Source organism: Choloepus didactylus, chromosome 2 (genome assembly GCF_015220235.1).
Source record: "Choloepus didactylus isolate mChoDid1 chromosome 2, mChoDid1.pri, whole genome shotgun sequence".
NCBI classification, from domain to species: Eukaryota; Metazoa; Chordata; class Mammalia; order Pilosa; family Megalonychidae; genus Choloepus; species Choloepus didactylus.
In genome coordinates, this window is record NC_051308.1 from 228,227,882 (window position 1) to 228,239,893 (window position 12,012).

General features: G+C 56.7%; 1 protein-coding gene across 1 annotated transcript in view; it reads left to right on the plus strand.

The window, feature by feature from the left end:
* The first annotated feature begins 539 nt into the window (after window positions 1–539).
* HSPG2 (heparan sulfate proteoglycan 2) overlaps window positions 540–12,012 on the plus strand; it is a 99,015-nt gene continuing 87,542 nt past the window's right edge. Inside the window, 1 exon segment of the mRNA XM_037828248.1 lies at window positions 540–669. Coding sequence (XP_037684176.1) covers window positions 601–669 — 69 coding nt within the window. The 5' untranslated portion in view covers window positions 540–600.

Here is a 12,012-nt window from a genome sequence, read left to right on the forward strand (position 1 = left end):
AGTATGTTTAGTGCAGGGAAGTTGTGAGTGTGAAAGTGTTCTGAGTCAAAGTCGGCAGGAGTGTGGGTGAATGCGCTGGTGAGTGTCCTGTGTGCGCACGTGAAGGAGTTCTGGAGGGTCAGGGAAAGTTGCCTGCGTGTGGAATCACAAGCTGTGGAATGTGAGAGGGTGCGAGAGCTGTTTTACAAGTCTGAAAGTTGGCAGGGGCGCGTGGCACGGGTGCGTGCGCTGGGAGAGGTGCGCGTGGCGGAGGGAGGGGGCCCGCGCGCAGGGCCCTGGACCCCTGGGCTCCGGCCCCCGTCCCATTCCATATACTCCAGGCCGGGTTTAGCGGGAAGCCGGGCTGGGCCTCGGTCCACGGGGAGGGGGCTGGGGGCCCAGACAAAGGCCCAGTGGGCTGCGGGGCGGGCTGGGGCAAGCGGAGCCGGCGGTCTGGGGGCGGTCCGGGGGGCGGGGCCTGGCCCTCCGAGGGCGGGGCCGCCGGGCGCGGGGGGTGGGGCGAGGGCGGAGCGGGGGTGGCGGGGAGCGGACCGAGCCGTCCCCGGGACCCAGTCGGGCGGGCGCCGAGCGAGCGAGTGAGCGAACGGAGCAGGCCAGGCCATGGGGCGGCGGGCGGCGGGCGCGCTGCTGCCGGCGCTGCTGCTGCTGCTGCTTGGGCGGCTGCTCGCGGTGAGTGAGCGGAGCGGAGCGGAGAGGAGGGCGGGTGGTGCCCGGGGCCCAGCTTGCCGCGCCCGCCAACTTGGCTGGGACGCCCGATGCTGCGTGACCGGGATTCCAGCCCGGGACGGCGGCGCCCGCCAGGGACCCCGAGCCGACTCCAGCCGGCGCCACCCTGTACCATGGGGCCGACCCGGGGGGTGCTCGGGGCCGCCTGTGTGGGGCTGCGGCCGGGGCTGGCCCGCGTGGTTGCTCGTGGGTCGCCCGGCCACGTTGCCGAGTCTCCGTTTCACGCTGGGCATGGCCTGGCCTGCCATTCCTGGGGACCAGGCGGAGAAACTTCCAGCAGGGTGGGAACTTGGCAAGACCGAGACACCCCTTTCTGTGCCAACTTGGCAGAAGGAACACTCAGTGGTAATGGGGACCCTATCAGTCCTCACTGGAACTTTACAGCGACTATCTCCTCGAGATCTAACCCAGCAGAAGCAATTAACCCACCTTTTGGGACAGACTGAGGCTTGGGTGGGACACCCATGGGGAGTTGTAAGCCCAGGAGTTGAATCACTGCCCTTCACTGAATAGCTGTGTGACCTCAGGCAAGCTAGTTAACCTCTCTGAAGCCAGCCCTGCCTGTGCCTGTGTAGACAGAACTTAGGATGCATAGCCTCAGAGCACAGAGCTGCAGGGTGGTTCGGAAAATTGGATGGAGTACCCATGAAGGTGACTTTTGGGGACCTGTTGTTCAGTGGACACTTGTGAACCTGCATTTCCCCAGCTTTACTCTGCCCAGGTCTGCCAGGTGCAGGGCTGCCTCTATGGCCCAGGTCCCTGATATGGGCTTGGATTGGCCCATTTGGAGGCAAAGAATTCTTGGGGCTGCAATCCTGTGGCCTTCCTAGAGGCACTCAGCCTAGAGAAGCCTGAGGACCTGAGTGAACTCCTGGACAGCGGGGCAGGGTCAGTGGGCACGGAGCTAGTGGGAGATGTGGGTGGAGGCACATCTGGGGATCTGGGCCGGGCCATCGTGATGAGCCATGGAGCTACCCCCACCGTTTGAGGTGGTCCTGGGTGGACCCTGCCACTACCCTGCTGTTCTTGAAGCCAAGAGAAGGACTTTTCTAACTGGGTCAGTGTTTACCTAGTGATTGAGGCACCACCACCGACTCCCTGTCCTTGCCTTGCCGGCTCCCTCTCACCTCTGCCCTCCTGAGGCATTCATTAAGCCCCCAACCCCCTTGTCCCCCCTTGCCCCACCCACTCAGCACCTCTCCTCCCCAACTCTCCACTGGCAAGTCTGTCTGGCAGGATCCATCCAACTGCAACCCGATCTGGATCTGAACTTGCAGCTCCCGAAGCTGATTTTTATCTTAACCAAAGTCCATGGTGCCTTCAACCCACCAAGCAGCGTGTGGGATGTCATTAGCAGCGCCTCCCTTCTTCCTTTCCTAACCTTCCCCCAGTGCTCTGCCCCTTGATGAGAGACTCCTGGTGGAATGGGCTTTGGCGGAGGTGGGGTGGTGGTGGTGGTGGGGCTGTTTACTGTATGCATTAGGAATTCCCCCTGAAACTTCCTGACTGCAGCTGATCATCTCATTTATTTGGTCATTCAACAAAAATATTCATTGAGCAGCATTCCAGACGGTTCCTGGGAATACAGCAGTTCATTCATTTGGACAATATTTGCCAAGTACCTACTGTGCACCAGCCACCATGCTAGGTGCTGTGCTGGTGAGCAACGATAGGCCTTGTCTGTGCTTTCCCAGAGCTCACAGGCTGGCGGGCCGTGATTCAGACTGCGTTGGGGTGGGGGGTACACAGGCAGCTCCGATCCTGTGGGATTACAGCCCTCCTTGGTACCACACCACGGTATGCACTCTTTCTCCCACCCCAAGCTACTGGTGGTGGACTGGAAAGAGCTTGGCGTCTGGAGTTTAATGGACCTGAGTTGGAATCCCAGCTCTGCCATTTAGCAGTGGTCTGACCTGGGGCATGTTTCTCTCCCTGGGCCTCAGTTTCCTCATCTGTAAAATGGGGGTGAGAAGTTTATTATGAGCCTTGAATGAGATCGGGTTCAATTCCTATGCCCCAAGCCATGGGCCCCTCCTTGCCTGCAGCACTTTATCTCTTCTGCCCTCTGGTCGGAGGCCAGCAGCCAGGGGTGAGTGGGGGAGGGTGGGACACAAGAGGACGATCAGGTGGTCCTTAGGGAGGCAGGACTGCAGGAAACAGTGGTCTGTGATTAAGTGTGGGAGTGATTCCAGGTCAGAGGAGGTGGGGAGGCCTGCTGGGGAGAGGGCCGGCCTGGGTGAGTCAGGGCCTGCCTTGGCCTCCTGACCCCTTTTCTTCCTGCTGGGGCCTTAGCCCTTCCTTTCTTGGGGCCAGCCCTGCCAGAAGACAGGAATCTTGAGGGGCCACGGTGATTACAGTGTTTTCCAGAACTGAGGAGGGAAGTCACTGAGATACCTGTTTCCTGCCTCGGCTGGGACTCCTAACTGGGGAGGCTGTTGGGCAGGAACTGAAGGAGCCTCCCCTTCCTGGCTGCCCCCCCAGTCATTATCTCAGCCCTCCCCTGGACAACACTGACTGCCCTGTTCTCCCACACTGCCCCCTTTGTTCCGGACCTGTCACTGGGACCACTTCTGAGTATGTCCTGGGTGTACCCAGAGGTGGGGTGGCTGGCCCGCAGAGGGAGACAGAGGCTGCAAGGGGCAGATGGAGCACCCCTCCTTCCCCGCCACGTCCCTTAGCCGAGCTCCTCGTGTCTGGGGAGTCATGGCCCCTGCCTGGCTTGGCCCGGGCCTGTTCTCAGTCTGAGCTCAGGCAAGTTGTGACCTGTGGGTCTGAGGCTCAGCCCAGAAGGGGATTGGAAGGAGGATGACAGGTGACTGGGTTCAGGGCTTGGAAGTTGTGTGAGCAGAATCAGGGGGAGGGAGGTATATAGGGTGCTGGGGTCAGATGCTGACAACATAATATGGAAAATTCACATTTATCGAGAACCCACGGTGTGCCAGGTACTAAGTTTCTCAATGAGTCCTCACATTACCCTGCATCGTTCCCCTGCCTGGAACCTCCTTGTGCTCCCCACATTGTTCACATTCAGACCAAAGCCCCTGGTGTGATACGGTCCACGGGCCCCACAAGATCCGGCCTCCCCCACTCCCTCTCAGATCTCGCCTCCTGCCAATTTCCCCCTCCCTTGGTTTGCTCCAGCCACACTGCTCTTGGTTTCTTGAATGCATTCCCAGCCTAGGGCCTTTGCACCTACTGTTCCATCTGCCTGAAATGCTTGTCCCCCAAATATCCTCATGACCCACTGCCTCACTTCCACTAGATCCCTGACTATTCTGTCCATAGCTCTCTGTCCCCTTATAGTGCTTTATTTTCCTCCTTGTCACTCTCTGACATATATTTGTTTACTTGTTTCTTATCCCCCCACCCCCCCCATTTAAGCTCCATGAAAGCAGGGCCTTATCTCTTCCTGTGATCTGCTGTATCCCTAGGACCTGGCAGGTACTAAGTGCTTAAGAAATATATTTTTTTGACTGTATGAAGCTATAGCTACTATATGGTCCCCATTCTGTAAGCTGAGGAAGCCGAGACACAGAGAGGTTAGGTAACTTGCCCAGTTACTTACATTCACACGTGGTCAGTGGTGTAGCAAGCTGAGTTTTAAAGCCCGATGAAGCTCTCCTTGCTTGGAGCAGGCAGTCGGTGGAAGTGAGCTTTTGTCACTGATATTGATAAAAGTGAGTGGCACCAGGGTTGCCTTGGGCAGGGAATACAGGGACTGGCTGTGGGGACAGGAGCTCTAGGCTGGTGACCATGGGGGTGACCATGGGGCCTTCTGGAGAGGCGTGAACTCTTAAACAGTCATTTGTGGGATTACCCGATCATTTGTAGATTTGTTATTTACTTTCCTCCTCAAATATCCTCTGAGTCTTTGTAGACAGTTGAGTTAACCCAGGGGCTTGAAGGCCCACATGGGCCGGGTGAGAACTAAGGGGCCCCGTGCCCCTGCCGAGCTGCTGGTGGGAGGGGGAAGAAGGAGCTGCCCAGCTAAGGTCCTCCTGCCCAGCTGGGGTCCGGCCTCCCTGCCAGGAGCTCTCACTGGGTTCCCCCGGCTGTTCCCTGGGGACTTAAAGTTTAGGATAAGTCTGCTGAGGCTCCGGGGCTGCTGTCCTTGGGTGGCGGTGATGGGGGAATCTCAGGAGGGAGGGTGGGAGGGACCTGCCAGACTGTGGAAAGATCTGGGGCAATGATTCAGAGGCTGCCTGGAGGCCAGAGCTGTGGGCTTGAGGAAAGGGCTTCTCGGCCCGGCCTGTCACCCCGCCTCCCCAGTGCAGTCTCAGTTGTGAGGGATGAGGCTGGGGGAAGAGAGGGGTGGCCCTGGCCTGGTCTCACAGCAGTTGCCCAAGGATCTGCTGATGCTGAGCTCACCGCCCCCTCCTTCCAGGGTCCACTCTGCACCCCGCCCCCCTCTCCCACCCCAATCTTGCTCCTGCCGGGAAGTGGGAGGCTGGGCTGAGGGTCCGGGGCCTGCTGGAATGTGGCCACAACCCAGGTCTTGGCCTCTTTGGCCCTGCCCCCCCCCCCCATCCTGCTCCCAGGGCCTTGCTGGGGCTGGCCAGCCGCCCCGGAGCCCAGGCTGGCTGACTGAAACCCAGAAGTATGTGTGGAACTCCGGTTTGCGGGACCATGTCAATAGCGGCCTTGAGAGGGGAGTGGCTGGCTGCTGCCGGGGGTGACTGGGCTGGGGGCACCAGCATGAAAGCCCTGTGAACAAGGCGGCTCTTTGAGGCCGAGAATGTGGGGCCGTCACATCTTGGCCTTCCCAGAACCCACCCTTCCCTCCTCTCCATGCTGCCCATTGGGGCCAGGGCTCAGGGCCTCAGAGCATCCCTGGGGACATCCATGGCACCCCTGAGATGCCTGTTGGACCAGCTCCCAGCCACCGACCAGAGCCTTGCCCTAGGCACAGAGGAAGGTACCACGTTTCTCTGTTGTTCTAGATTTTAGGAGGTTGTCTGGTGCACAAAGGCTTGCAGTGTGTGTTGAATGAATAAATGAACAAATGATGTATGTGATTCTGTAAACTATATTCTGTAAACTGAAGTCCCCGACAGGTGTGTTGTGTTCAACTTAAAATTCATTTAACAAATATTTATCAAGCAGCTCCTAAGTTCTAGGTGCCGAGGTTACAGCAGAGAACAAAAAACAGTCATATTTCCTCTGCTCAAGGAGTGCGCAGGAAGACAGACAATAAATATGTCAGGTGGTGATAAGTACTTGGAAGAAAAAATACAGCAGGGAAGAGGATGGAGAGCAGTGAAGTGGAATGGCGTGGTCAGAAAAAGCCTCTGATAAGATAGCGTTTGAACAGAAGATCTGAAGTGAGGGTGTGAGCCCTGCAGATATCTAGGGAAGGGCTGTTCCAGGCAGAGGGAACAGCTAGTGCAAAGGCCCCGAGGTGGGAGTGTGCTTGGCATGTTTGCAGAAAGGCAAGGAGGCCTCTGTGTCTGGAGCAGCCTGAGTGAGGTGGGGCGTGGTAGGGGATATGGTGAGGATGTGGGCCAGGGGAGATCAAGCAGAGCCTTGGCCTTGGGTAGGACTTTGGATTCGATTCTAGTGAGAGGAGAAGTTGTTGAAGGGGCCTGGCATTTAACAGTCTTGCTGTTGATGCTGTGTGGAGAAGAGAACATGGGGTCAAGGGCACGAGCAAGGAGGCATAATCCAGGCCAGAGAGGATGAGGATGAGGACCAGCAATGGAGGTGGGGAGAAGTGGTTGGATCTTGAATGTATTTCGCAGATCGGGCCCACTGTAATTCCTGAAGGATTGGGTGCTGGGTGGGACAGAAAGAGAGGAGTCCGGGATGCCTCTGTGATCTCTGGCTTGAGCATCCAGAAGGATGGAGCCACCACTGAGATTGGAAAACTCCAGGAGGAGCAGACCTGGAGGAAGATCAAAATGGCAGGTGACGGAGGGGACGGCATGGGGTTGGGGGGCAGTGTTGGTCAGGTCCTGGCCTTCTTCAGCCAGCAGCCCTTCCCTGACTCATGCTGGGGCCGCGGCACTGGCCTGTGGCAGGGGTGAGGGGTGGATCTTGCTGAGTGGGCATTTATGGAGCTACAAACACTGTCTCACAACCCCACAGCCTGAGTACATGCTTATGCATTTCTATGTTTATTTGGAGTGGGCTGTCTTCCTCCCATCTAGAATGGAAGCCCCATGAGGGTAGGAATCAGTTTTGCAGATTGCGGTTTCCTTTGTGCTCCACAGATTGCAGGCGTGCTGCGAACATTTGTCAAGTGAATAATGAATGGCCTCTAGGAAGCCAGCAGGCCGAGAAGGCTGAGGCTCCTTGTTGAGGATTGGGAAGGGGCTGCCCGTGGCCCCTGGACTCATGGGAGGTGTCCTTCCCAGCTGCCACTCTCTGCCAACAAGTGGGACAAGCCGGGATGCCTACTCTGCTGTCTTCCACTTGTCTGCTCTCTCACTGGACTCAGAGTCCATTTCCCCGGGCAGTGTGGTCACGGGAAAGGTGTGAGCTCGAGGGTCCCTGACTTCAAATCTTGGTTCTGCTCGAGTGGGCTGTGTGACCTTGGAAGAGATGCTTTCTCTCTCTGAGCCTCAGAGCCACCGTGAAACGGGGATCATGACTTCCGTTTCCCAGGTGGTTGTGAGGTGACCTGGTGCGTGCACCTTGCTCAGTGCCTGGCTTGTGATAGGCGCTCGGTAATCAGTAGCTGCCTTATTAGTCTTGTTCCTGCTGAGGGCAAGGCTGGTGTGGTATTGACCCCCCAGTGCCTGGCCTCCCGCGGTTGCTCAGCAAATGCTTGTTGAATGAGTGGTCAAGTAAAGGTATCTTCCCTGCTCGCTCTTGCGTGGTCTGGGAGCCCTGATGTAACCGCATCTGTTCTGTCACAGCTCCCCTTCCCCCACTGAGGCCACAGCTGCAGGACAGAGTCCACCCTTCCATCCAGATCCGCTCCTTCCTGGAGGAGGAGAAGGAGGGGGGGCACACCCCAGGGTGTGGTCTGGGAAAGGCTGGAGCCTGGACGCATTGTCCCCTTCCCAGATGTGTGCAGTTGGTGGGCTCCGAGCAATGAGACGTGTGGCCAAGTGGTTCCCATGGGTGCCAAAAGGATGGTCATGCATCTTAAGGGGAGCAGCCGAGAGGAAGCGGGGCTTCCCAAGGCCCCGTCCAGCCCCGTCCTCCCTTGGGCCAGACTGGAGGCAGCAGGGCCTTGCCCAGCTTGCCAGGCTGGTGGGGCTGGGCAGCACTGATCTGGCACTCGCGGGCTCTCAGAGAAAGCAGGACTAAAGAGAAAGAGAGCGCACAAAGGCCCCGTTATCCCTATTGCCCAGCCCTGTGCCCACTCCCCACTAGGGTGGGTCACAGCCAGGTGTTTCATCTTTGACATTTGGCATCCTTTCCATATCTCTCCCCTATCCCAGTTGGAGGCTGGGGGGTGGGGGGGGGGAGGAGGAGAGAGAAGGTAGCCTTGGGCTGGGCAGGGGGAGGGCTTCAAAGGTGGCCCTGGGTGACCCCACAGATGCTTCTCTTGTTGTGGGGCTGGGAATTCCCAGCTGCCTCTGGCCGCTTCCGAGCCCACCTCAGGGTCCCTGCCCCCACCTCTCCCTTCCCTGCCTCCCCATGGCTCTGGTCCTGGCTTTCCCTCCTCACCCCAGCTGACTCATCCCTCTCCTTGTTTGGTGTCTCCAGTTTTCAAATAGCTGGGAACTGGGATCATGGCTCTTCTTGGATCCCACTCTGGGCTGGCTGCATTGAAATTCTGGCCTCATAAATCCTGGCCTCAATTGCTCTAGCAGCTTTTCTCTCCCTCCTGCCTTTTGCCTTCCTGTGACCCTTGGGCCAGAGAAGCAGAGACCTAAGAGTTTCCCGAGGACAATCCAGTCCCTTCTCCGCCCCACGACCTCCAGGGTCTGCTCCCACTGACCCCAGTCACCCAGGTTGGCAGCCAGTGCTTGGCAAGTGCTCATTCCGTCCCCTGATCAAAACCACCACCCTCTCTGGAGCCAAGCCCTGACTGGACTCTTTAGGAAATAATCTCATGCAGTCCTCACCATGGTCTTGTGAAGTTGGTATTATTATCTCCATTTTGCAGAGGGAGAAACTGAGGCTCAGCAAAGGAAAACGGTCGGCCCAAATCACCCATCCAGTACATGGCACAGCTGGGAGTTGAGTCCAGGTTGTCTGACTCCAAAGTTTTTCCTTCCTGAGTGGGTACAGGCTGTTGGGTCTGGAGAGAGGATGACCTGGGAGGGCTGGCTCAGTCGGGGGCAGGCTGCATGGAGGAGGTGGACCTGGGCTGGCTTTGGCAGAGGGTTACAGCAAGCTGCCTGTGTGCCACGTGGGCATGTCCAGTTTCTGCTTCTCAGACTTGGGTGCCTTTTGCCCCTTGGTTTCCTTTTCAGTTAGTGATAATGTCTCCCAGGGAGATGGGTATGGGCTTTCCCTGGAGCCGAGAACCTTGGGAACCTGGAACCCTCTTGGTCAGGTCCCAGGCCTCCTGTGGGGCCTGCAGGTTTTGCCTGTGGGAGTGCAATGAGTTTTTGCTAAGTAGGGTCTTCTCTGAACTGGCCCTGTGCCCACCTCAGTACAGAAGCACATGGCCCAGGTGAGAGGGAGAATCTCCATGCGAGTTCCAAACTGTCATTTAAACATCCCTATGTAGTGGAATTCAAGAATCCATCCATCCATCCATGCATCCATCCATCCATCCATCCATTCAGCTAACATTGCCTGAGAACCTGTTGTGTGCCAGACATGGTGCTAAGTGTTGTATCTGCATTACCAACCTTCCTATGTGGTTGGGATTATACCTTCATTTCCCAGATGAGAAACAGCTCACAAGAGAGCAGTGCCTTTGTGAAGCTGGGTGCAAAGGCAGGTGGGAGCTGGATCCAGCTCTCCTAGTTCCCCTGGAAGACATTCGAGGCATGGTCCCTCCTCTTTGGAAGCATTGACTCCTGTTGGAGAGGCAGGACCCATGAATCATAAATACCCAGCACAACTCAAAATCCAGACAATAACCGATTGTCAGGGAAGGAAGAGATCAATTTGGCATGAGTTATCTGGAAAGGCTTTCTAGAGGAAGTGGGGCTTAAAGGGTAAGGAGGATTTGGCTGCTGGAGGGGGTCTGCGTTCAGGGGCAGAGGTCAAGAAGTTGTCCCCATTGTCTCTGGATTCCTCTGGTATTGTCCTCATTGTTGTCTGGTGTGTGGGCAGGAAGGCCCTTGCCAGCTGCTGGAATCATTAGCACTGGGGAAAGAATGAGAGGAAGTCTCCAAGATAGCCGAGGTGACATCCATCCCAGCCCCTTCCCCACCCTGTACCTGGCCGGTCAGGAGGCAAGAGGTCAAGGCCTTATCCTCCACTCCTTGCCAGCCAACTGCTGACCCTGGGCCTCACCTTCCCATCAACAAAATGGGCTCCTTTCTTGCTCTTTGGCCACCTGCCGGTGAGAGGGAAGGGAGTCTGAGTTCTTGGAGGGAGCAACCCGCTTCTGCCCAAGGGTTGATGGCGTCCCATTCTCTGGGTGGGCAGAGGGTGGTAGCCACCTTGGGGAGCCCGCCATATCACAGTCCCACATCTTCCCTCATCGATGCCAGCAGCCCACCTTCATCAAGTGCCAGGCCCTGAGCTGGGAAAACAGATGGAGATTGCGCTCTGCTCCCCTAGACCTCCTTGAAGCCTGCCTGCCCTCCCGTGTGCCCATCATATCACCTCTGTAGTGGTCTGCTCCCTTCGGTCCCTCTGCCCCTTGGCACCTGCTGCTAATCTAACATGCAGGAGCCTTGCAACCATCTCTTCAGCACGTGCCTCTTGGCCCTGGCTGTGTGATCCAGGGCAAGTCCTTTAACATCACTGAGTTCAGTTTTCCCCAATGCAAAATGGGATTCATTCATTCATTCATTCATTCAGCAAACATTTGCTGAACACATTGAGTGCACGGATGAGGTCTCCATAATGTTGGCCCTCTATTGGGTGTCAACACCAGCCCTGGGTTGAAGGAGCTCAAGGTCTAATGGGGGGTAACAAACTGGGTGGTGGATGCATCAGTACGAGACGGTGGAGGGGGAGGAGGAAGGAGGCTGCATTAAAGGAAGAGACTGAGGCCTTCAGAACAGGTTTTCAGGCCACAAGAAAGAGATACCCAGGAGATATCCTTAGGCTTTGTGACTTTGTCCCCCATTAGTTATAATAGTCACTACACAGTGTTTTCCCTCACCAAATAGCCTGTGGGAAGAGGGGAACCAAGGAGACAGCTCCTCCCAGGCCAGGCCAGGGGAGAGGACCCACCCGGGTGGAGGGCAAAGCAGGCTGGTTTTATTGGGAGTCTTAGATGAGCTCATGGATGTAAAATAGCAAGGGCTATTTGCACTGCATCTGGTTATTTTAGTTTAGGAGAAATGGAAGCTGACCACAGAGCTCAGGTTTGGGGTTCAGTGGCATTGATTGCGTTAAAGGCACTGAGCTCCTGCTTTCTACCCTCCTTTTCTTCCTTCTCTCTCTCCCTACTCTCCTGGGGGTGGGGGGAACAGGGCGGGGCAAGGCAGAGATCAACTCAAGCCTAGGCTTTGGCTTTAGGAAATGGGAGGAAAGGGTTAAGGCGGCCGGGTTTCCACCTCCCCCCTCCCTGGTTTGGGGCAAGAGAACGGGGATGCTGGGGAAAGAATGCATGATAAGATCAAAGCTTCCAGCCTGACTGGGCCTCACCTGGGTTTCACCTGAGTAATTGAGGGGAATTCTCTAAACATCTGGAAGATGGTGGCCTCCTGGGAGTGGGGAGTACCAGTCCCACCCTCCTCCCTTCAACACCCCGAGAGGCAGGCCCCACCTTACTCAGGCTCAGCTGCCCCCTTCCTCCCCTCTCCTATCTCCCAGAAGGCCTAGCTCTGGTCTTGACAGATGCTAAAGCCCCAGGAACCACCTTTGCTTGGCACTTTGAGATCATCATCTTCTCCCTCTCAAGCTCTCTCACCTCTGGGGGCTCTGAGCCCAGGACATTTTTGCTTGTCAAAAGACCAGGGCTCTGGTTGCAGAGCCAAAGGGCTTCAAGATAGCCCAGAAAAGAGCTCAGAGGCTTCTCTATGTGGCCTGTTAGGCCCCCATCAGTTATTTCTGCAGGTTGTACTTTGGGACAGTGTCCTGGGCAGGAGGCACAGCCCTGAGTCCGTCCCAGCTTCATCACTTATTGCTGTGTAACCTTGAGTTGGTGGCTTACCCTCTCTGAGCCTCCTGTCAGCTGGGAATGATAATACCTACTTTGCAGGGTTTTGCTGAAGATTAGAAATCATATAACTCTCCTATATTCAGAGTAGGAAGTTG